Source organism: Dendrobates tinctorius, unplaced genomic scaffold (genome assembly GCF_039654945.1).
Source record: "Dendrobates tinctorius isolate UK_male_01 unplaced genomic scaffold, ASM3965494v1 ptg000003l, whole genome shotgun sequence".
NCBI lineage: Eukaryota > Metazoa > Chordata > Amphibia > Anura > Dendrobatidae > Dendrobates > Dendrobates tinctorius.
In genome coordinates, this window is record NW_027361671.1 from 76,230,281 (window position 1) to 76,257,299 (window position 27,019).

General features: G+C 43.3%; 1 protein-coding gene across 3 annotated transcripts in view; it reads right to left on the bottom strand.

The window, feature by feature from the left end:
- Positions 1-706: 706 nt before the first annotated feature.
- Positions 707-27,019, bottom strand: part of MARCHF3 (membrane associated ring-CH-type finger 3) — a 341,782-nt gene continuing 315,469 nt past the window's right edge. For all 3 annotated transcript variants that reach the window (XM_073557244.1, XM_073557243.1, XM_073557245.1), the window contains 2 exons: positions 5,313-5,522; positions 707-2,954 (listed from right to left, as the gene is read on the bottom strand). In XM_073557244.1, coding sequence (XP_073413345.1) covers positions 2,796-2,954; positions 5,313-5,522 — 369 coding nt within the window. In that variant the 3' untranslated portion in view covers positions 707-2,795. The remainder of the gene's footprint in view (positions 2,955-5,312; positions 5,523-27,019) is intronic.

Below are 27,019 nucleotides of genomic sequence, written 5' to 3' on the forward strand. Positions count from 1 at the left end.
TTGGCGAGGAATATGATCCTGGCTGCAGTATTCAAGACAGATTGGAGGGGGGAGAGTTTGGTAAGAGGGAGACCGATTAGAAGAGAGTTACAATAGTCGAGACGAGAATGAATAAGAGAAACATTAAGAGTTTTTGCGGAGTCAAAAGTAAGAAAAGGTCGAATTCTAGAAATCTTTTTGAGGTGCAGAAGACAAGAGCGAGCCAGTGATCGAATGCGGGGGGCAAAGGAAAGCTCGGAATCAAGTATGACCCCAAGACAGTGGGCATGCTGCTGGCGAGTAATAGTGGAACCACACACGGAAATGGCAATGTCGGGTATAGGTACATTAGTAGAGGGAGGAAACACAAGGAGTTCAGTCTTTGACAGGTTCAGTTTCAGATAGTGAGGACATGATGTTAGACACAGCGTTTAATAGACAATCGCTGGTGATGGTGGTGTTACTTTTTCTGATGTCTTTATTGTTTGGACATGTCCTTTCTTAATTGTATGAAAAGTGCCTTGGAATATGTTGTCGCTATACAAATAGAATTATTATATTATCAAATAGGTTGTTCGTTTTGGGACATTTACAGCACACCGATGGGATATGCCACAAATCTCCAATCAATGCTAGGATCTCATTTATTTCCAGAATGGCTCAGTTCATCAGCAATAAGCATTTCTTGATGGATAAAACACAAAGGATACAGGCTACAAATCAAAACTTATGACAACCATATCGTGGAGGATTTATTACTTAAATAATGCACAATGTTATAATAACTCATAACGTGTATGCGGATTCATTTTTAAAAACGGCAATACCCCTGTTATCCATCTTCCAGTCAGTGCTGGTGATAAAAGTGTCACATCAAGATCTAAAGGGTTAACAAGTTGATCTGTTTAGAATAAAAAATGTCTTTCTTGCTTTGTGTTCTTTGTTTTCATTCTAGATATGAGCAAACTTGAAGTATTCAGTGAGAAGCAAGATCATAACAGTAAGCATCACAGCCAAAGTAAAGCGGAGGGGAGCGGAACGATCGTCCACTCGGCGAACATATCCTGTAGATGTAAGGCTTGGAAAAAATCGTTTCCTAAAAAAATATTTTAGAAACCATAAATATATTTGTATAAAATGTCTTGAAAAAAAGGGAAAAGGAACATAGGAAAAAAAAAAATGCATATTATCATGTGAGAAGAGTACATCACTGGAGAGAAGTATTGTGCTAAGTTCTTCACTTTTCATATGGACAGAGAGGTCACTCGCACACAGCGGAGGCTGATCCAATATTAGTATGTGGCTGCGTTCACACCGGTGTCCTCCATTATGTCCTATGTTTTGTGACCGATCACAATCATTACATGGGATACAACTGCAGAATAAAACGCTCACTATCAGCTTAGGATCCATTTAATAAAAGTGGGAAGAAAAAAAGACATAGCTAAAGAACGGGAAGAAGAGCCATTTAAAAATAGTGTAACCGAGTGGTCTGCGCTTTTTAAAAAAAATGAAATTGTTAAGGGTCTCCGTTCACGTTTGAGTATTTCCCGGTGTATATTTCCAAGATATGCCACTATATACAGTAGCTTTACGTCAGCCACAACGAAAAATAAAAAGTACAAAACATGAATGACAAGTGCAATATACTTTTTTTTGTAGTGGCCCTCTATATGGAAAAGTGTTGCTCTCTTCGCTATGTAGTAAATTAATACTTATGCCACCACATCAAGGAAAGGCCTAGGAATACATTATGTCCAACGCGCTTCAAGCCTTTCTGCTGCATACGGAGAAGGGCATAGTCTAAAAATGGGAGGCGAACTTCTGCACAGAAATCAATAAGGTCTGTGTAGGAAAAGACGTGTCCTCAGGCACTCTTCTCTGGCTGATAGATCCGAACATGCAGATTCTTCTGCTACCTAGGAGTAGGAGCATTTTTTTTAACCCTTCTAATCCCAGACAGATTGGACAACCAATAAGGAAAATGCATCAGTTTCTTAATCTGACTTCTTATTAACTATAATAATGATTTGTTTTTTGTGAATTGAAGAACGGATTAATAAAATTGATACATTTTGTGCTCGAGTTGTCAAAAATATTTGGTTTTGTTATATAAAAAGTGTGATCACAGCCAAAGCAAAGAATATCAGTGAATTACATGAATATGTGTTACGGAAAAAAACAACCACACAATTTGCTCATATGAAAATGACAGGACATGTGAATCGCGCAACAGTCAAGTGTACTTATAGCTTTAATGCAACTATGGTTAAGACATAGGGTACAAAAAAAAAACGTTGCACCCATGACGGTGACTAATATGCAACATCCTACTGAAGACGTCCAGAGACAATGGTCAGTGTGTAGTCTCAGCCTGGATACCAAGGATGTGAGCAAGGAACAGTACACTGCATTTTCCATCATGTTTAGTATATTGGCTCATACACAAATCCAACCTCTAATACTTTGTTTTATCTTTTTGTCAGAATCCTTTTTTTTTTTGTAGAAAGTAAAATCGTTTTGGAAAAGGATAATGCAGTACAAAAAATGTACCTTTAATATCATAAGAAAACAAAATAGAAAGTTAAAGGCTGCTGGATTACAGAAGTGTAATGTACGATGCCACCGGCTATATGGACAGGTTTGGCAAGTTAGCAGATACATAATTGCAGCATTCATCACTTAAATTAAAACTGGCTCTGTTGCTCCAGGAGAAATGAGGGTTACATATCCAAGTTAGGGGTTAACAGTCTGTGAATGGAGTCCAAGTGATAGAGGAGAGATGGTGCTACAGTGGAGTCCCGGCCGACCTCTCCTCACACTATCGTCTCTTTAGAATTTCTTTTGAGAGAGTGCAGCCCCAGCAATGACTGTTGATTGGAAGGTAAATTGATCGACTTGGGGATCACCAGAATAACCCTCTGATTGGTCCGACGCCATTCATTATATAATCTACAGTGGTATCTAAATGACACCTGGAGGGGAAAGAAGAAAAACAGAACAGTGGTTCATGAAAATGATCCAACAATGCTGATCGCAACCAAAAAATATTCAGTTTTAGATTTCAATTATGAGGCCATATGCGGAAATACTTAGTTTTTGGCAGCATGTTTCCCACATGTGACTGCACTGAAATATGCAATGCCTATCTGCCCTCTCAATTGTGCTTTTGTTGCATTTTTATGCTTCTTTATTTTTTGGTGCAGATTTCATGCAGCATTTTAAAAGGGTTTTACATTACTTGGACAACTCTTCTGAATCCCTGTTTCCTCCCCCAGAAAAGTAATAACACTTATACTCCCTCTGATGCCGATGCTGTTCCAGCGGTGTCACACTGGCTTTATTATGTCACGTGATCCCTGCGGCTAATCAGCATTGGGTTCACTCTCTTCTTCTACAGACGTAATTGATGATCAGTGGAAGTGAGAGCTGTGGCGTCACTCTCACTTTCTCCAGATATCTTGATTTGTCTGCAGGAGGGGAGAGTGAAGTCAGTGCTAATGGGCGAAACAGTGTTGACACTGCTGGAACAGCTCCGGAAGAGGTGAGTATAAGGCCGGGGTCACACTCGCGATTGTGATGCGAGAAACTCACACGAGTTTCTCACATCACACTCGCAAGTGTGACCCCGGCCTCAGTGTTATTATTTTACTGGGTGGAAAAATAGGGATTCAGAAGAGATTATCTGAGTAGCAGAGAACTCCTTTATTGCATTCATTAGTGCAGAAACACTGCGATTACGATCTCAAGAAAATCCATAGTTCTGCAGCAATTTAAATGCATAGTGGGCATGAATTGTCATGAAATCCCATCCATTTGTTGCAACCTGTAAATGTTGCAGATTTTCCGTACCTAGAGATACAAATGAAAAAAACGCAACCTTTATGCTAAACATGACCTAAATGCAGGCGCATTAACCAATAAGGGCAACAAAAATGGTAAAAAGATATTCTAGCTTCAGGAAATGTTTAGCTTCAATTTACAGTTTTCTAGACTTTACTTTTAGAAATGTTCATATACCCGCATTAAGTTGAATTTTCAATTTAATAAAAGCATTTATATAGACCACGTCATTATAGTAAAAAGCTGAGTAAAAAATACTGACTCCACATATAATGAATAATAATAAGAGCTTCAATTATGTCTGCAGATCAACTTGGTTTTATGTTTATCTACTACTAATCTATTCTAATATTTCTAAACACTGTTTTTCAGTGATTCTTTTGTATCCCCGTTCATACTGCACCCACATACACAAATGATACACCGTTTGAAAGGTAAACTTGCCCCCTTCAGCAAGAAAATAGCCAAACAAACCACACATCCGCAATTTAATAGCAAAATACAGTTTAAACATTAATTTTCATAAACCTGCAGTAAGGAAAAATGACCTGCAGGTGGCACCTGTACCACAAAGCACACTACCAACACATTTGTAAACATGCACTGCTTTTTCGCTGATTACTTCGCCCCACACACACATGATACACCATTTGAAAGGTAAACTTGCTCCCTTCAGCAAGAAACCAGCCAAACAAACCACACATTCACGATTTTATCACTAAATACAGTTGAAACATTCATTTTGATAAACCTGCAGAAAGACACAATGACCTGCAGGTGACACCTCAACCGGAAGACATTTTTTGGCCTCGACTTATCAAACCAATGTATTGTATTACCAATCTACGTATATAAATACCTGTCTGTGTTCATCAGCTCATGAAATACATTTATATTTGACCAGCTTGCTTTTTCTGAAATTGTTTGCGCCCCCGACGACCTATGTGCGAAAATTTCGCATGGGCCAAGCTAGTACTATATTATTTGACTTTTGATATGAGCTAAGCGGCCATGGATGAACCGACATTTCACAGCCAACATAGGCATGACACTAAAATATCAAATTTTTGCTTTAGCAGCATGGTGTAGGAGCTGAGACCTTGATTGAAGCAATGTGTCAGTTATTGAGGTGCATGCTTTATTTTTGATACAATCACTGTTTTATCTGCTGCAGATCTTCCAGTTTTCTGAATGCTGAACTCTGTGTAACCCAGTCCACATCACTGATTAGCAGCTTTCTGTCAACTTTCAGGGACAAGACTACACAGAGAAGTTAACTATGGGGCATGAGATACCTAGTCCTGTAGTGATAATCTCCTGCTGATAAAACGCTGGTTTTATTGAAACAGCAAATACAGCCTAGCAAATGACATATTGCTGGAATCAAGATCTCAGGCCCTACATCATGCTGCTCTCAGATTACATATCAAAAACCCTGCAGAAAGAATTCACAGTAACAAGGACTGTTTTAAAAATCTTAAGATACTTACAAGTGTCCAAAAGAGGTAAATTGTAAAGAGTGCAACAGTGAGTGCAATAAGTCCAACTGCTTCTAGTCGGCTACTGAAGTGCAGATGATCCACTGCTCCTCGAAGACATAACCATCCTGAAATGGTGGCAAGTGGTGTTATGAATAAGAAGCACACCATGTCCCCAAACAGTGTCCTCTTCTCATGTTGGGGGCCAGGATTCCTTAACCACTGTAGAGCAAAAGAAACAGGGTAAGACCAAGCCTATATCCCATGTGTACAAGAACACAATTAAATCTCTCTATGACATTAAAAACCTTGTTACTCATAATCACACATCATATTTGACATTTTTCAGTAACCTTTTTTTATTGTTAGTTAATTTTAATTTTTTGGGAGGAAGAAGAAGACAGAACAATGGTCATCTATATATATATATATATATATATATATAAAGCTGAGTGTTTGTATATGTGTGTATGTATCAAGCCCCGCCTACTCCACACGCAAAGCACCAGCCACACGGCCCATGTTGTTAGCACACAAGGGCGGAGGCACATTCACCTTGAAAGCCACCCTGCAAAACTCACTGGCTGCGACATTCCAGCCGCTGCGAGCTACAATCAGGGCTGCCGCCTTCAGGATATCAGTGCGCAACAGGAACAGGCCACATCTAGCTCCATCGTGTCTAGAATGAAGTTGCTGCTGTGAGGCATGATGTCAAGGGAAAGAAGGAGCCTCATGGATTACACCGCAGTGCTCATAACAGGAAGTTGCTGTGCATGTGTGAGGGGAAGAGAGAAGTGAGGTGAAAGTAAGAGGAGTTAGGGGAAAATGAGAGGAGTGAGGAGAAACTGAGAGGAGTGATGGGAAAATGAGAGAAGTGAGGTGCTGCTGCAGTATGAGGCTGTGTATAGAGAAGAGTGAGGTGCTGCAGGTAGAGGCTGTGTATTTATAAGCCAAAACCACGAGTGGAGAAAAGTACCGAAGTGGTGACGTGTTTCTAATATACGTTTCCTATGATTGTTTTAATCCAAGTTTTAGCTTACAAATACTGAGGTAAAAATACTGAACAAATAATGTGTGAATGAGGTCTAAAGGAGAAAAGTATAGTGCTCCAGAAGAAGTAGGTTCCTGAAGGTGTTGAATATAAAATACTACCAATGCTTGGTTAATCATTTAGTTAATTTGTGTTGCAAATCTGTAGTGTTGAATATATGATGTGAAATGTTTTTAATTGCAATATAATCATTATAACGTGTTATAACTAACCACAGTTAGTTACTATACCCAGGCAATGCTGGGCTCTTCAGCTAGTTATTAATAACAAGCAAATGTGTCAGCAGAAAATGACCTTTTGTTTGAATAAGATTTACATTTTTTTTTTTTTAAATATTTGACATTTATTTTCTCTTTTCATATTACTATCTTTTTTTTCATAATATTACAATGCTTTAAAATTTCACACTGACCAAAATGCCCAATAGACTACTGTCTATACTCGTGTATAAGCCGACCCCCCTAGTTTTGCCACAAAAAACTGGGAAAACTTATTGACTCGCGTATAAGCCTAAGGTAGAAAATGCAGCAGCTACTGGTAAATTTCAAAAATAAAAATAGATACCAATAAAAGTAAAATTAATTGAGACATCAGTAGGTTAAATGTTTTTGAATATCCATATTCAATCAGGAGCCCCATATAATGCTCCATACAGTTAATGATGGCTCCATAAGATGCTCCATAGAATAATATGCCTCATATAATGTATATTTTTCCCATCCTCCACTCCCCAGTGCATTCGTCTGTTATATGTGAGTGAATATTTGTATGCCTGGTATCTCAGTTTTCCCTTGTTTGTGTTGCATTGTTCATTGGATTGGTGTACTGCAGTGTCCAGTAGCGCCCCTCATCCCTGGGTGCGAGAAGTGAACAGATGGAGGGCTGATTCAGGAGATAAGGCAAGAGTGGCAGCCCCGGCATCTTCACCTTCATAAGTATCCTGGCGAATAGGGCGAGCTAGGGTGCCCGCTAGCGGTAGGGACAGGGAAGGAACCCCTGGTTCCAGGTCACCCAACAGTTGAGTCGTGACAAGTGCTCTCTATAGAACTGAATGTATAAGTCTAGTATAAAGTTTAGTGGTCAGTGTCAAAATTGCAATATTTTTTAAAAACATTTCCTTAATATACATAGTAATATTAAATGATTAAAAAATACTTTTAACATATGAAATAGATGTAAAGAGTGGATTATTTTCTGATGACACATTCCCTTCATGTGATGACTTGAATATAGGAATGTTAATTTCCATAACTTGTACAGTACATTCTGGGCTGCACGTCGTCCATGGTTATTCCTTCAATTCTTTCACTTGGAATGTTTGATGCTTGTAAAGCATATGGATATCAGCTCAATTCCAGTGTGTACTTTCACACACATTTAAAGTACAGCTGAGCAAAAAAATTTGTGTTGCCCTTGTCTGGCATCACGTCTGGTCAGTCAGATGAAGGCACTGTTCACTGGTGCACCCAGCATCCTCTGCCCAACATCCTGGACACCTCTGGCATTTGCTAAGCCCTCTGGCATCGTGACGTGACATGAACTAGGATGACGGCTGCAGAAGTAAAGACTGCCCAGGCTTGGCTGCCGCAGAGGACTGGACTGGACGCTGCACCTGTGCAGAGCTAATCTTTTTTGCTCAACTCTAGTTGAAAGTATATCTTTAATTAAAAAAAAACATGCTGCCTTACAGGGGTTGTCTCACCATAAGGCTATGTTCACACATTACGTTTTTCTGTCTGTGTTTTTTTCTGCAGGCGAAACATGCTTGAAAAGGAGTTTTTGCTGCGTCTTTGCTGTGTTTTTATTGTCTCTTAAAGTTTATTGCCCCTCCAAACAAAAACATGATGCAACTTCCTTAGGTTTTTGCAGCAGAAACGCAGCAAAACCTGATACCTGCATTTTAGCTGCATTTCTGGACTTACTCGCTTCTTTCTATGAGTGAAAAAACTCTGCAAAAAAGCTAAAAAAACACTGAAAGAAGTGACATGCTGCAGTTTTCAAAAATGCATCAGTTTTCCAATTTAGACAGGAAAAAAAAAACGTGTGTATGAGATTTGTGAAATGTCATCGTTTTTACTAGTTCTGTAAAAGGCAACTTAAAATTTGCATAAAAACAAGCAGCAAAAAAAAAAACCACACAGCAAAAACACAACGTGTGAACAGAGCCTAACGGTCTTAACTAACTGTTCTGGGTGTCCCCAACATCACCAACAAGTGCCTGAATTTATAAGGGGAATCTGGCACTTGACAGAATACATGGTATTACATAGCAACCATTCAGATGAATGCGGTGTGGATGGCTTTTAGCCTACAGAGGAGTGGTAACATGATGATGATGATGGTATACAACAACCACCTGACTTTTGGATATGGGACGGACCCCCACTCCATCTTAAAACAACCATAACTATAGTAATCCCAGACACTGGAATAAATGCGCAGAACACATTATTTTGTTTGTCAAAATGGCCACAGCTTTACTCAAATCACAGGATTTAAAACAATCACAGTAGGAGTCAGGTGAAGTGCTAGTACATTGGGATTCCCAAGTACTGTGATCTCCCCAGCTCTCTGACATACAGCACCCGGACAAACAGACAAAAAGGGGCGGCACGCACCGGGGGCCATTCAAGCAGAGCCAGTAAACTTTCATGCACCAATGACCCTATTATCTTCACTCCTTTGCTCAACCACCGTGCCCGCCCCTGATTGGCATCCTTGTGGCTGGCCACCAAAGCTAAGCCTGTTCACCACCATGAGGTTTTACATCCTCTCTTAGTTAAAATGAGTCCACCTTAACTTGTCTGCAACTTCCACCTGACTCCTAAACCGCAAAGCTGTGACGGGTTATAAATTCCAAGCCACATATGACACTTTTAGCCATTCTTTTTAAATAAATCACTTTTCAAAACTTATAAAGTAGAAGTCCCTGCAAAAGCATTAAGGGGACTAAACTTGGCATACCTCAAACTCACAAATAGTAATCCTACAGCGCTCAGGAGAGGAAAAAAAAACCCTGTGGAGGAGACCTCTAGCGAACCATGGCTGAAGGATGGCCCTTCCCTTGGGCTTAAAGGTTAATGCTACTGTTAACTCTTTATAGCCATGATAAAATTGGACCTGGTACAAGGTATACAATGTCTAATTAACAAATACAACAAAGCATTCCTCATTATGAATAATTAAAGAAAATGTTTTAGGACAGTGATTATAACAGGGTGGAGGGCGGGTGATGTTTCCTCCAGTTCATCCAGTGAGAGAAAATTGGATAGAGACAGTGAAGGGAAGGTGACCTGATGGACGGACTTGTCTGTAGGAAGAAGGGATGTTGGGTGCACTGTAGATGGATGTTTTATAATAATAGAAGGGAAACAGCTGGGGGAAAATGGAATGAGTGCAGTACCTAAGCTCAACCACAAGATGGCAGGGGGAGCGTAGTTCAGGACTTGACAGCAGCTTAGGGCTTTAGAAACCGCTTAGTCATGAAGGGCAGGGAACCTAGGAGGGATTTCCTGAGGAAGGGGATAAATAGGACAGGACAGGGTTCCAGACGGTTCTAGTCCCGGGAGGAGCTCAGGAGGAGAAGAATCAGTACAGAGAACTGACAACGGTGGAGAGCTCAACCAGGGGACTGATAGGAAGAGACAGTCAAGGGGGTGGCCCTGACACAAAGAACCGCAGGACAGACGAGGCCCCGGGGGGTACCATTTGGACGACGACCTCAGACTGGTGAAGCGCTGGCGGTGGATAGGCCTAGGGCCACGAAAGAGCCACGAGGAATGTCACTACGACAGAAGAAAGGTGCAGGTACCCGGGCCTGAATACGGAGAGCTGTGAAGGTGCTGCGGTGTATGGCTACAGTCGTCAGGAGGACGGCCAATAAACTCAGACCTGTTGTAACCAAAATTTGCCTCTGTCTGGTGTCTCTATCGTCTGGTCGCGGTAAGCAGTGGACCATCCCCCAATCCGGGCCATTACCACATTTGGCGTAGTCAGCAGGATCGCTGTCGCCAATACTCTACCTTCAGCGGCAAGCCTGCGACAGAAGTACCCAGAAGAACTCGAGTTGCCCTACCTGTGGATTACAAACTTGAGACTTTGTTCCAGATCATTGGTTGTCATCAAAGGATCCGGGGCGGTACAAAAACCGGACAAAATGGCTGTGATATTCCAGCATCAGGAAGAGGCACAGGCGTTTGCAGCTGTACTGGATGATCTGGGGCCGTCTCAAATCTGCCCCTGGGGGGAGTGGTGTATAACTGGAGACAGCCGCCCCCTCATGCTGGACCCTGGAAGATGGGTGGAGAAGCCGACCACCGCACCACCCAAGAATGGGAGTGGCCCGGGTGGGGAGACTGGCTGCGGCTGCTTGGTGCCATTCAGTTGCTGTACACCGGATGGAATGCGACGTTTCAGCTGCCGCGGTCTCAGACGCCTGGAATGGTGGTGGCGCCAGGAGGTCGAGTCTCATCGGGACACCTGCCCCTGGGAGCCGCCAACAATACCCCGGACACCGGTCGGAGAAAAGGAGCGACTTCGGGCCCTGCTGGAGCAGCCGCCGAAGAAATCTTCAGGGAGCCTCCCCGCACAACCATCGAGCCTGGAGGCTGGCCCTGCCGGACGGCGGGGTGAAGATTCTTGGCAGATGACGGAGCGGCAGGGAAGCATGTTGGGAGCCACGGTGCCGGGGAAGGTGAGCATTCCCTCGGTCCCGCCGGTGGCGCCGGGTGCACCGGACGAGCCTCGGGGCCCCGACACCGGCCCCCGACCTCCCGCTCTCTAGTGACCCCGGCTCTGGACGATTCCACGGCCCTTGCCGGGCTGACCGACATCCACAACAACGCCCCCCGAGCCACCCCGCCCGCAGCCGCCCCCGACGCGTGCCAGCATACGGCGGCAGCCTATCCAGCGGGGCCTGCCACCATGTCAGCTCCGCTCCAGGTCACCGCTACAACCGGGCCGCCGGCCACCACGGCTGATCCACCGGTCTCTGCGGTCGCCGCTGTTCCATCTGCGGCCACCTTGGTTCCGGTTGCGGCCTCCCCCGCGGCCGCGTCCACTCCCGGAGCTGGCTGCGGCCTACTTGTCAGGCTCTGCAGCCTACTCACCGGGACCCGCGGCTGCCCCTGCCCGTCACCTTGCCCCAGCTGCTGCTGGACCGCCGGAATCTGTGGCCCGCTCTCAGCCTTGGCCCGCCCACTGGACTCTGTGACCTACACCGGATCATCCGCTTGGGATGCGGAGGTCATCGAGAAGAAGAAGGCCAGAGAGCGGGAGATCTGGGGGCTGCTCCATGAGAAAGGAGAGGCTGGCATGGCGGCTCCACGATCCACCGGGCGGCTCGTATACACCAACCTGGAGAAGGGTTACCGGTTTATTCGGGATCTCGCAACCGGCCAAAAGGTATACCTTAACGTGACTTCCATCCGTCACGGCCGGGCTTTGTGGGAGGGGGACTTGGTGTCATATTATAAGGAATACTGCCCCCACGGCTACTACGCGATAGCAGTGATCGCTGAGCCCAAAGGCCCCAAGCCCCCGTAAAAGGACCCACAGAGACACTTCAAGCACCCCAAGGACCTCACGGCTGTGGGGTTCCCTGCTGGATTGGCGCAACATCGGCCGTCAGGAGATGGACCGGAATACCGGGATGTCGATGAACCGTTGTGCAGCCTAAAGGACAGTTTTACGTCCAAGTTAAGAAAACTGTTTTTTTGTTGTTTGTTATTTTCTTCTGACACAGCGGAGACACGGTGGGAAGTGCTAATGTTAAAGGAAGGGGGAGTACTTCCATTTTGTGTTTGGAATATTGTGTTTAAAGAAGGAGTAAAAGTAAAAAAAAAGAAAAAAAAGAAAAGAAAAAGGGGTTACTCCTGTTGAGTCACCCTTATTGTTATTAAAGCAAAGGTAACCATATATACGGTATACCAAAAGTTGATTTAATGTGTAGCATGTATAAGAGTGTGTAACAGGTCCCGGGTACAGGGTATGATAAAAACGCCGACCATGACTTTCTAACTGGAGGGACAATGAGACGGAAGACATTGAACCAGACAGTGGTCCTTCAGTCAGGTCCCCGACACCACGCAAACCCAAAATAATAGGCGGGCGCTAACGATGACCTGGTAGGCGAAAGGCCTCGGTCATGGCGTTCCGGACAGTTGAGGGTAACAGAAGGGGAGAGTAGTGGGAGGTACACACCGTAGAGTAGTCCGGGTGGACCTAACCCAACTTGAAAGAAGTTGTCACGTGGCGTGCGCGCCGGCGAGTAGCAGTAGGCTGCTCGGAGCATGGTGCTCCCGGTTCAGTTCAGCCCTCCGCGTATGGCGGGTTTGGCCCAACAACCGGTCCGACAACAGACAGTGGACAAGCTTCAGGACGACGTAGGTAGGGAATACGATTGTCGAGGACGACAATAGACAGAGGAAGGGGGAGTGTAGGGAAGGTGACCTGACGGACTTGTCTGTAGGAAGAAGGGATGTTTGGTGCACTGTAGATGGACGTTTATAATAACTGAAGGGAAACAGCTGGGGGAAAATGGAATAGGAGTGCAGTACCTAAGTTCGACCACAAGATGGCAGGGGGAGCATAGTTCAGGACTTGACAGCAGCTTAGGGCTTTAGAACCCGCTTAGTCATGGGGGGCGGGGAGATAGGAACCCAGGAGGGAAATTCCTGAGGAAGGGGATAAATAGGACAGGACAGGGTTCCAGACGGTTCTAGTCCAGGGAGGAGCTCAGGAGGAGAAGAATCAGTACGGAGAACTGACAACGGTGGAGAGCTCGACCAGGGGACTGACAGTCAGGGGGGTGGCCCTGACACAAAGAACCACAGGACAGACGAGGCCCCGGGGGTACCAATTGGACGACGACCTCGGACTGGTGAAGAGCTGGCGGTAGATAGGCCTTGGACAGCCCCAGCGAAAGAGCCGCGAGGAACGTCACTACGACAGAAGAAAGGTGCAGGTACCCGGGCCTGAATACGGAGAGCTGTGAAGGTGCTGCGGTGTATGGCTAAGGTCGTCAGGAGGACGGCCAATAAACTCGGACCTGTTGCAACCAAAATCTGCCTCCGTCTGGTGTCTCTATCATCTGGTCGTGGTAAGCAGTGGACCACCCCCCAATCTGGGCCATTACCACAACAGATTTACCTCCTCTATATAAGACCCACCCTCCTCACAGTAACACACCCTGCACAGACATACTGAGCTCCTTTGTCTTAAAGCAACATCACTCTTGCTTAAAATCTACACCGCTCTACAAACAAAGCTACAGGAGTTAAAGGTCCTCCCCTCCCAAAGTCATGTCCTCCTCTGCTCAGTGCTCCAGGGGTTTCTAGATGAAGTGTGGATGAACACTTCCTTCAAACAGATAAACTAGACTAAATTCATCTATATTATTCTATATGAAATGTTACAAAATAAATAACATTTTATATCTTACGCCGAGTGTCCCGATTTCACCTATTTGAAAAAAATCTTTCTACATTTAGTAGGTTTTTCCAGCCAACCATATTTTGCAGGGTAGACAGAGGACAAATAGCAACTACTGTACATGTAGATATTACAACATTTTACCCCAAAATATTTGAGGCCAACATTCTAGAAATCAGCCCCAGTGTTCGTACACCATAACTACTGTCTACTGGGCTACTGTCTTTGCGACACAGAAATTGTTGAAACAAGTGGTCTTGGGCTCTAAGGCTAGGGCTGCACGGGGACATGTGTCACAGTACAGGATTCCTCCGAAAATGTGCACGACAAACATTTTTGCACCATGTCTGTGACTTGCAGTCATACAACTGTACGACTATTGTACAGCTCTGATTTTGCTGTATGTGAAACATCAAGTTGACGATAAGTCTCAGGCGATTTGTAGTGAAGTCCCCATGGCAAGTTTGTTGTGTGCGTCTGGCAACCAGTGACAGAAGATCCAAAACAGTCAGAAACATTTGCAGCTGTTTTGCAGTGTCACAAATCACAACTAGAGTTGAGCCAATATGTTCGGATTTGGTTGCCGAATCTGAAGTTGCCATATTAGTGCCCTATTTGTGCCGAGTTTATATCTGATGATCGGTTCCGAACACATTCGGTCATTTCTACTCCCATTGACTCCATTGAGTAGCCCTAGCATAAAGGTGACAAAGGCATAGAAAGGGCTTTCTAATTCATTGTTTTGCAGATGTATTTGTCTAAAAACGACCCCCTCACCTCCCCCCCCCAAAAAAAAACTATGATCCTCATTGACTACCAGTGGTTGCATAAGAAAACACCGATGAATGTGTTCCCAACATGTTATATGTAGTGATGATTGAGTATACTCGTTGCTCGAGTTTTCCCGAGCATGCTCGGGTGTCCTCCGAGTATTTTGGCGTGCTCGGAGATTTAGTTTTCCTCGTCTCAGCTGCATGATTTGCGACTTGTAGACAGGCTGAATACATGTGGGAATTCCCTAACAAACATTCATTCCACACATGTATTCAGGCTGTCTAGCAGTGGCAAATCATGCAGACGACGAAAACTAAATCTCCGAGCATGCCAAAATACTAGGAGGACACCTGAGCAACGAGTATACTCGCTCATCACTAGTTATATGCACTAGGTCTGCCGCTCACAGATTCAGCACTGTCCCTATATTAGCTGATTTTTCATGCTGTCACGCGCTGTCCAGCATGTGACTGCTAAGAATTCAGTGTGACCTTACACAACGGTCAGTCTCCCTGCATCAAATCTACCAGACGTTTCTTTTCTCCATTTATGTTACATTCAACTTATATATAAAATCTTAAAAAACATATAACCCCTTGGGGTCTCAAGAAAACAGCATTGTTTTCTATTTCTCTTTTCCCTTTCTCTTTTTCGGGAAACTTTTACTACAAAAGTTGAGTTTGCATCTATACAGGGGGTAATTAGAGAGATGCTGACAGGGCATTATTACTATTATTATTTATTGTTATAGCTCCATTTATTCCATGGCGCTTTACATGTAGGGAGGGGTATACATAATACATACAAGTACAGTAATGTTAAACAATACAAGTCATAACTGGTACAGGAGGAGAGAGGACCCTGCCCGCGAAGGCTCACAATCTACAAGGGATGGGTGAGAATACAGTAGGCGAGGGTAGAGCTGGTCATGCAGCGGTTTGGTCGCTTGGCATGTTCCCCAAGTGCTGTGTGTCACAGGAGGTGCCAGGCTTCTCATCCTACACCAGGGTTATTTAGTAGTGGGCTAATGTAGTAAATGAAATCTTTGCCCTGGGTGAAGGATAGCCAAGTTACCACTCATCTATATGGCTGTTCATTAATTGCCCAATTCTTGTAGAGGTGTGTGTCTTAGCAATGGCCAGCAGATGTCAGTATTACCACTACCATATCAGCACAATCCGAGGCTACTACAGATACAGGTATCCCGCCAGTAGCTGATATTTATGTCGTCTCTTTGCCTTTACAAGCACATTAATCTCTTATTTATTATAGGTAATGCAGATGGAATACCTGTATAAGAAATATTGGCAAGCTAAACTATTACAATGAATGCCTGAAATGCATCAAGCATTGTTTTATCTCACATGGGAACAGAAATCGGTATCTAACATATGTCCGCTACGCAGCAGGTTAGATCGGTGACAGTACTGGAGCTGCAGCACTGACGTCCTCAATAAAACTGATCTTTTTTAGTGAATAGTAATAATGTCATTGCACACATACCTATATATACTCTGGAGAAAATGGTTAACAGCTGCTGGTCTTTTAGGCCATTGGTGATGGTGGCAGCGCTTGTTGAGTCGCTGGTGTCACATTGGCCCACCATTGTGCTGATATCATGTGTCCTGATAGTGTGAAACGTTATTAACATTAACTGGTCATAGTTAAAGGGAATTTGTCGCCAAGTTTTGATTCACCATCTGAGAGCAGAGACCCTAATTCTAGCAATGAGACACTTACTTTGCTGCTTGCTTCAGGTTTTAATCCCTGTTTTATGTACAGCAGATCTACCAATTCTCTGAATGCTGAGCACTGTATAATCACGCCCACATCACTGATTGGCAGGTTTCTGAATACACTATGAATAGGCATAAAGCTGCCAATCAGTGATAGGGGCGTGGCTGGACTACCTGGCAGCAGGTTTACTAGTCCTCTAGTGATAATCTCCTGCTAATAAACAGTGATATTATAAAAATTACAGCAAGCAGCCCAGTAAGTGACACATTGCTGGATTCAGAGTCTCTGCCCCTACATTATGGTACTCTTAGATTAGGTGGAAAAAAACTAGGGACAGATTCCCTTTAAAGAAGTTGAGTGTTCAGAATCTTCCCTGCGGTATCCAATAATCTCCACAATCACATCTTAATCACCATGAGCAGTCGGTATACATTAACCCAAATGCTACTGCAGTGTCACTCAATCAATATTTTCATAATTAATAGTTGACATTGCAGTGTCTTTGGCGCTACACGCTTGTCACTTATGTCCAGCCATCCACATAAATACTTTGCCATAGGATTTATCTTACAACCATCACAGCGGACACATAAAGCACGGCGCCACCAATGACACAATTCTGCATTGCTGGCTAGTCGCCTGGCTGGCATGTAGCCACTGCAGATGAGAAAATAATGGCAAGTGGTAAAGTTAATTCACTAATAAAAATGTCACCCAAATATGGGCAAACAGCATATATCGTGATATCTGAAAGTGGTTGCGCAGATTCAACACGGAGGCAGCGCACAATTATATGATGCTTGGACAGAAGAAAAGTACAAAAATTCATGTCTAATTATAACAGTAAAGAAGCTCATTAAAGCCATAACCGTAAGTAAAGCCATTACCATCACCCAAATTGGAATTCTTTAATTAAGAGAAAAGTGCTGAAATTAAATGCAGGAATCCCTTAAAGCCTAGCAGTTCTGGGAGGCAGGCGACTCATGAAATGAGAAAGCATAAAGAACATTGTGTACAAAGGGCAAAGATATTCCTAAATCAGAATTATTTCCATGCAAAATCACACCGTAAATCCCTGGATACTTATTCTTCATGGACGAGGTGTATAATATGTCGGTATACCAGGTATTTTACTGTTCTGTAGAGCTGTATGTCATTGCCATCTATGTGAGTCAGATGTGGCGTCTACATCGACAGGTCTCATATTTTACTAATGAGAATATGCTGAACATCTAAATAATGACAATATATTTATATACTATAACGAATGTAGAGAATGCTACAATATATGTCTCCAAATATAACATTAAAGAAAAATACTAACGCCATATCTGTATTTATTCTTACAGATAAGTATATCATTTTTCTTTCCATATCTTGCATATCTTGCAAGATCTAGGATCTAGGGCACTCGTTTAGGAAAATAACAAAAAATGCCTACAGTTCCTCTCTACGGTATTGACGGCCACTAATACAGTACATGAGAAATCCTAAGCGCAGATGTGGTACTAGCAGGTACGCAGGATGCAGTGACGAGTCGCGAGACGGTTTGGTGTTTTTATAATAACGTTTATGGGCCTAGAGGTGACTTTCCTCAGGCTCGGCCTGACCGGCAAAAAGCGGGAACACGGGTTGCCCTCGCAGGGGCTCAATACAAACAAACACAAACGATAGAACACGACTACTTCCGGCAATAGCCGGTCACTATATGGCCACGGTATGTCAGACTACGGGTCCTTAATCATAAAGTCAACTTAGCCGTTCAGATGTTCCTCGCCGTTCGGGTTGGTGGTCTTTCGGCGTAGTAGTTGCTGGGCCCAGTTGCTGATACGATGGCGAAGTCTTTGCGCGCTCCGGCGCACTGATGACATTGGAGCCCCACAGACTCCGGCGGGGTCCTTGGACGATTGGGCCGCAGCCCCCGGCTTGGGACAAGCGGCAGCGATGGGTGGTGGCGGGTGACAAGCCACCTGTGCAGCTAACGGCTGCGACGGGGAGTCCGCGGTCAGCAGAGGCCCGGCCCCTGCCGCGGACCGGAGCGGGACAGTGATGGCCGCCGGCGGTGCTGTACTTGCCGCAGCCACTTGTGAGGACAGGGCGGCTGCCGGCGGCAGGGAACAGGCTGCCAACGCGGGCTCAGGTGGGACGGCAGCGGCCGCGGCTGACCGCGAGCAGGCTGCAGCCGCGGGCTGAGGGGAAGTGGCAGCGGCCGTGGGTTGGATTGGGGCCGCAGTGGCCGCGGGCTGGAGTGGGGCAGCAAGTCCCCGATAGTCGCCACGGTACCGTCCCTCTGGAGTCCTCGGTGAGCGTCCTCCCTGGCACTGGTGAGTCACTCTCCCTTGCAGCAGCTTCCACTGTCTCCTGCTCTCTCTGTGCCGGTCTGCTGACTCATCGCCCCGGGAATTCCCAACCTTCTTTATATTGGTCCCTCCCCCAGCCCATCTGTTTGTCACAGTGGTCCGTCCCTGAATCCTGTCCCCCGGGGACAGTTTCCCCCAGGACCCAGATGACGGCTCCCATGGTTCCGGCCTGGGCACTCGACGGGGGCCGTTCCTCCCACACAGAAATGCCACCAGCACCTTATAAATACATGCCAATACTTATTCTGGAGGCTGGCAAGTGCTTATACTAGTAACTACAGCGGTAAAAAACTACCTGCATGCCACCTTTAGGGATCGCTCACATTAGCATATAAAATGTGCCATTTCTGGGGTGCCTGAGGGCTGCTGTTATTACTATGGGAAGGGTCCAATATCCATGGAGCTTCCCAGCCAATTAATAACAGCTCACAGCTGTCTGCATAGCCTTTACTGGTTATTAAAAAGGGGGGACCAATCACATGGGTAGTCATCACTACAGGACAGACAAGTGGGGAGAATTGGAATTGCAAATGATTTGAAGATAAGCAATATGTCCTTCAGCTCCACCTCCCCCCTTCAACTGAAAAGTCAGAACAGAATTAAATGTATTTCGGGAAGTTATCATCCTCGTTATTAATGATCATAGAATCATAGAATGGTAGAGTTGCAAGGGACCTCCTGGGCCATCTGGTCCAACCCCCTGCTCAAAAAAGGATTCACTAAATCATCCCAGATGTCTGTCCACCCTCTATTTGAAGACATCTATTGAAGGAGGACTCACCACCTCTCATGGCAGCCTGTCCCACTCATTGATCACACTCACTGTCAAGAAGTGTTTTCTAATATCTAATCTGTGTCTCCTCCCATTCAGTTTCATCTCATTGCTTCTAGTCTTTCCTTGTGCAAATAAGAATAAAGATGATCCTTCTACAATGTGACAGCCCTTGAGATATTTGTAGACAGCTATTAAGTCTCATTTCAGTCTTCTCTTTTGCAAGCTAAACATTCCCAAATCCTGCAACCGTTCCTCATAGGACAAGGTTTGCAGATTGGTCACATTCTGGCCGCTCTTCTCTGAACTTGCTTCAGTTTGTTGATGTCTTTTTAAAATGTGGCGACCAAAACTGGACACAGTATTCTAGATGAGGTGTGACCAAAGAGGAGTAGAGGGCAATAATGTCTTCATGTGATCCAGACTGTATACTTCTATTAATACATCCTAGAATTGTATTTGCCTTTTTTGCTGCTGCATCACACTGTTGGCTCATGTTCAGTCTGTGATCTATTAGTATACCCAAGTCTTTTTCACATGTGTTGTTGCTTAGTCCCATTCCTCCCATTCTGAATATGCGTTTTTATTTTATTGCCCAGATGTAGGACTTTGCATTTTTCCCTGTTAAAAAACAAACATTCTGTTAGTTGCTGCCCACTTCTACAGTTTATTTATATCTTTTTGAATCCTCTCTCTCTCCTCTCTAATATTAGCTATCCCTCCTAGCTTTTTGTCATCAGCAAATGGAATCAGTTTACCCTCAATTCCTTTATCTAAATCATTGATAAAGATGGGGAACATTACAGGGCCCAAGACAGAGCCCTGTGGTACCTCACTTGAGACATTCTTCCAACTGGATGTGCAGCCATTTATGACCACCCGTTGGGTCCGATCACTAAGCAAGTTATGAATCCACCTAACAGATGACTGGGCCATTACATACTTAGTCATTTTTTCAATAAGGATTGTGTGAGATACTTTGTCAAATGCTTTGCTGAAGTCAAGATATTCTATATCTACAGCATTTCCATGATCCACCCAGTCAGTGATTCTGTCATAGAAGGAAATTAAGTTCGATGATTTATTAGTTACAAACCCTTGCTGACTCTGTTTAATCACTTCATTCTTATCCAGGTACTTACATACATGTTGCTTAATAATTTGTTCAAAGATCTTTCCTGGTATAGAAGTCAGACTCTCACCAGCCTACAGTTCCCTGGGTCCACCTTCTTCCCCTTTTTGAAGATAGGAACAACATTTTCTCTTCTCCAGTCTTCTGGGACTTCTCCTGTTCTTCAAGAATTTTCAAAGATTATGGAGAGTGGTTCAAAAATTTCTTCTGCTATCTCCTTCAGTACTCTGTGGTGTAATTTAGCTGGACCTGGAGACTTGAATTCATTTAGGTTAGCTAGGTGTTTCCTCACTATCTTTCTGTTTATAGATTCTTCTATTCCCTTAATAGGACAGTGAAGATCAGTTGATGTTACATTTCCTTTCTGCAAAATAAGAATTTATAAGTTCGGCCTTCTCAACATCCTGTCTTACCATTTCATCATTTTCATCCTGTAAAAATCCTATAGCATCTATGACTTGTCTTTTACTTTTGACATATCCCCCAAATCCTTTTTTATTGCTTTTAACATCTCTTGCAAGCCTTAATTCATTGTCATCTTTAGATAATCTGATTCATGCCCTGCAGGTTCTGCAGACAGCATTATATTCTTCTTTAGATATGCCTCCTTCTTTCCATTTGATAAACATTTCTTTCTTACTTTTTAGCACGTGTTTAAGTTCTGTGTTCATCCATTGTAATGCGCACGTATACGCAAAAAAGCGCACCAAAACCTGCAAAAAACACACACAAACGCATGATGCGGTTTTTTCATGTTTTTGTGGGCACAAAAAACGCACCGCAAAAAAACGCAAGTGTGAAAGTAGACTAACTGCTGTGTGAGCATAGGTTGGACGTGTATGGGGCTGGTGTGTGTCAGGGGGGATAAGTGACAGGCCCCCCCGGTATGTGGGGAGGGGGATGCGTGATGGGCCCTGGTATGTGTGGGGGGAGTTCCATCAGTATCTTCTCTGACATCTGTGGCCCCTGCAAGGGGGAAGAATTAGGAGACATTGGGGTGCACCCATATTGTGCTTGTCGGTGATTTGCTGCATATTGTGCCCGGCGCCTGCATTGAGTGGAATATCGTGCACATATCGCCGACTTTGCACGCAGGATCGCCAGGTTGCTATGTGCATGATGTAAATGCGGGGCGGGTGCGGTATTTAGGTGGCATATAGTGGTGCCAGGGTGTAAGTGTCAGTCTGTGTGGCTGTATCCTGTACCCACTGCCTGTGCCAGGGTTCTCTGCCAGCTTTATGTGGTCTCCAATGCATTTGTGCCCTGCAGAGAGTGACGGCGATAACTTGTGGTGCTGCCAGCTAGGTGCATTGGCACCTGTATGGGCAGCACTGCAATGCCATGCATGCCCTCCTGTAAAATGCCATGCATGCCCTCCTGTAAATACCATGCATGCTCTCCTGTAAATGCCATGTATGCTCTCCTGTAAATGCAATTATCTCAGAGCTCCTGGCAGGCAGGGTGCCCCTGTATGGTGGATGTATACACTTAAACCGCATGAAAACGTGCGCCATATCCACATATACCGTTATATGGCTACATCTGTATTTTATAGATTTATTTATTTTTTTTCTTACTTTTGTTTTTAAAGTATCCTTTTTCCCCCCACCTTGTTTTTCTTGAACCATCCCTCGGATTACGCTGCCAACTCTTTGTGGAAGTGTAGAGGGTGGAAATCTTACTTTCCAACCAAATTCAATAAAACACACATACGATATAGACAAAGATGTGGCTCACATTGAGAATAAACATATATCGAAGAAAAAAATATGTTATACTTTCATTTATTGGGGGGGGAGGGTGAAAAAAAAATGTGACTGTGCTTCTTAAGATAGGTTTATATCTAATTGTGCGTCTTTAAATGTTCTCTTCATATAAGTAAAGGCATTTTACTACGTCTTGTACAATGTAGTCTTTGGGTACCCTGCCATAAATATACAAATATAGGTTTTTGTAATTCTGGCGTATGTGTTCAGCAGAGTGCACTTTATATATGTGAACCTAGTGCGGCCAGAGAGGTTCATAAAGTGGCAGTCTGTCACTGTCTTGATAAAGGAGGGTATGATTCCCATGGGGATCCTTTGACAGTCAGTTCACACTGTTCGTTAGAATATCGAATGACACTGGTAGAATATGGTGCACTGTGTGATGTTACTATGTGATGCTAGTAATGGCACATAATGCTGTGTGATGTTACTTTGTGATGCTAGTAATGGCACATAATGCTGTGTGATGTCACTATGTGATGCTACTAATGGCACATAATGCTGTGTGATGTCACTATGTGATGCTATATATGGCACATAATGCTGTGTGATGTCACTATGTGATGCTATATATGGCACATAATGCTGTGTGATGTCACTATGTGATGCTATATATGGCACATAATGCTGTGTGATGTCACTATGTGATGCTATAAATGGCACATAATGCTGTGTGATGTCACTGTGATGCTATAAATGGCACATACAGCTGTGTGATGTCACTATGTGATGCTATATATGGCACATAATGCTGTGTGGTGTCACCTTGTGATGCTATATATGGCACATAATGCTGTGTGATGTCACTATGTGATGCTATAAATGGCACATAATGCTGTGTGATGTCACTATGTGATGCTATAAATGGCACATAATACTGTGTGATGTCATTTGATGCTAGAAATGGCACATAATGCTGTGTGATGTCACTATGTGATGCTAGATATGGCACATAATGCTGTGTGATGTCATTATGTGATGCTATATATGGCACATAATGCTATGTGATGTCACTATGTGATGCTATATATGGCACATAATGCTGTGTGATGTCACTATGTGATGCTATAAATGGCACATAATGCTGTGTGATGTCACAATGTGATGCTATATATGGCACATAATGCTGTGTGATGTCACTATGTGATGCTATAAATGGCACATAATGCTGTGTGATGTCACTATGTGATGCTATAAATGGCACATAATGCTGTGTGATGTCATTATGTGATGCTATAAATGGCACATAATGCTGTGTGATGTCACTATGTGATGCTATATATGGCACATAATGCTGTGTGATGTCACTATGTGATGCTATATATAGCACATAATGCTGAGTGATGTCATTATGTGATGCTATATATGGCACATAATGCTGTGTGATGTCACTATGTGATGCTATATATGGCACATAATGCTGCGTGATGTCACTATGTGATGCTGTATATGGCACATAATGCTGGGTGATGTCACTATGTGATGCTATATATGGCACATAATGCTGGGTGATGTCACTATGTGATGCTATATATGGCACATGATGCTGTGTGGTCACTATGTGATGCTATATATGGCACATAATGCTGTGTGATGTCACTATGTGATTCTATATATGGCACATAATGCAGTGTGATGTCACTATGTGATGCTATATATGGCACATAATGCTGTGTGATGTCACTGTGATGCTATAAATGGCACATAAAGCTGTGTGATGTCACTATGTGATGCTATATATGGCACATAATGCTGTGTGATGTCAATATGTGATGCTATAAATGGCACATAATGCTGTGTGATGTCACTATGTGATGCTATAAATGGCACATAATGCTGTGTGATGTCATTATGTGATGCTAGAAATGGCACATAATGCTGTGTGATGTAACTATGTGATGCTATATATGGCACATAATGCTGTGTGATGTCACTATGTGATGCTATATATGGCACATAATGCTGTGTGATGTCACTATGTGATGCTATATATGGCACATAATGCTGTGTGATGTCACTATGTGATGCTATATATGGCACATAACGCTGTGTGATGTCACTATGTGATGCTATATATGGCACATAATGCTGTGTGATGTCACTATGTGATGCTATAAATGGCACATAATGCTGTGTGATGTCATTATGTGATGCTATAAATGGCACATAATGCTGTGTGATGTCACTATGTGATGCTATATATGGCACATAATGCTGTGTGATGTCACTATGTGATGCTATATATGGCACATAATGCTGTGTGATGTCACTATGTGATGCTATATATGGCACATAATGCTGTGTGATGTCACTATGTGATGCTATATATGGCACATAATGCTGTGTGATGTCACTGTGATGCTATAAATGGCACATAAAGCTGTGTGATGTCACTATGTGATGCTGTATATGGCACATAATGCTGTGTGATGTCACTATGTGATGCTATAAATGGCACATAATGCTGTGTGATGTCACTATGTGATGCTATATATGGCACATAATGCTGGGTGATGTCACTATGTGATGCTATAAATGGCACATAATGCTGTGTGATGTCACTATGTGATGCTATAAATGTCACATAATGCTGTGTGATGCCACTATGTGATGCTAAAAATGGCACATAACGCTGTGTGATGTCACCATGTGATGCTATAAATGGCACATAATGCTGTGTGATGTCACTATGTGATGCTATAAATGGCACATAATGCTGTGTGATGTCACTATGTGATGCTATAAATGGCACATAATGCTGTGTGATGTCACTATGTGATGCTATATATGGCACATAATGCTGTGTGATGTCACTATGTGATGCTATATATGGCACATAACGCTGTGTGATGCTATAAATGGCACATAACGCTGTGTGATGTCACTATGTGATGCTATAAATGGCACATAATGCTGTGTGATGTCACTATGTGATGCTATAAATGGCACATAATGCAGTGTGATGTCACTATGTGATGCTATATATGGCACATAATGCTGTGTGATGTCACTATGTGATGCTATAAATGGCACATAACGCTGTGTGATGTCACTATGTGATGCTATATATGGCACATAATGCTGTGTGATGTCACTATGTGATGCTATAAATGGCACATAATGCTGTGTGATGTCTCTATGTGATGCTATAAATGGCACATAATGCTGTGTGATGTCACTATGTGATGCTATAAATGGCACATAATGCTGTGTGATGTCACTATGTGATGCTATATATGGCACATAATGCTGTGTGATGTCACTATGTGATGCTATATATGGCACGTAACGCTGTGTGATGTCTCTATGTGATGCTATATATGGCACATAATGCTGTGTGATGCCACTATGTGATGCTATATATGGCACATAATGCTGTGTGATGTCACTATGTGATGCTATAAATGGCACATAATGCTGTGTGATGTCTCTATGTGATGCTATAAATGGCACATAACGCTGTGTGATGTCACTATGTGATGCTATAAATGGCACATAATGGTGTGTGATGTCACTATGTGATGCTATATATGGCACATAATGCTGTGTGATGTCACTATGTGATTCTATATATGGCACTTAACGCTGTGTGATGCTATAAATGGCACATAACGCTGTGTGATGTCACTATGTGATGCTATAAATGGCACATAATGCTGTGTGATGTCACTATGTGATGCTATATATGGCACATAATGCTGTGTGATGTCACTATGTGATTCTATATATGGCACTTAACGCTGTGTGATGCTATAAATGGCACATAACGCTGTGTGATGTCACTATGTGATGCTATAAATGGCACATAATGCTGTGTGATGTCACTATGTGATGCTATAAATGGCACATAATGCTGTGTGATGTCACTATGTGATGCTATAAATGGCACATAATGCTGTGTGATGTCACTATGTGATGCTATATATGGCACATAATGCTGTGTGATGTCACTATGTGATGCTATGTATGGCACGTAACGCTGTGTGATGCTATAAATGGCACATAACGCTGTGTGATGTCACTATGTGATGCTATAAATGGCACATAATGCTGTGTGATGTCACTATGTGATGCTATAAATGGCACATAGTGCTGTGTGATGTCACTATGTGATGCTATATATGGCACATAATGCTGTGTGATGTCACTATGTGATGCTATATATGGCACGTAACGCTGTGTGATGTCACTATGTGATGCTATATATGGCACTTAACCCTGTGTGATGCTATAAATGGCACATAACGCTGTGTGATGTCACTATGTGATGCTATAAATGGCACATAACGCTGTGTGATGTCACTATGTGATGCTATAAATGGCACATAATGCTGTGTGATGTCACTATGTGATGCTATATATGGCACATAATGCTGTGTGATGTCACTTTGTGATGCTATAAATGGCACATAATGCTGTGTGATGTCATTATGTGATGCTATAAATGGCACATAATGCTGTGTGATGTCACTATGTGATGCTATATATGGCACATAATGCTGTGTGATGTCACTATGTGATGCTATATATGGCACATAATGCTGTGTGATGTCACTATGTGATGCTATATATGGCACATAATGCTGTGTGATGTCACTGTGATGCTATAAATGGCACATAAAGCTGTGTGATGTCACTATGTGATGCTGTATATGGCACATAATGCTGTGTGATGTCACTATGTGATGCTATAAGT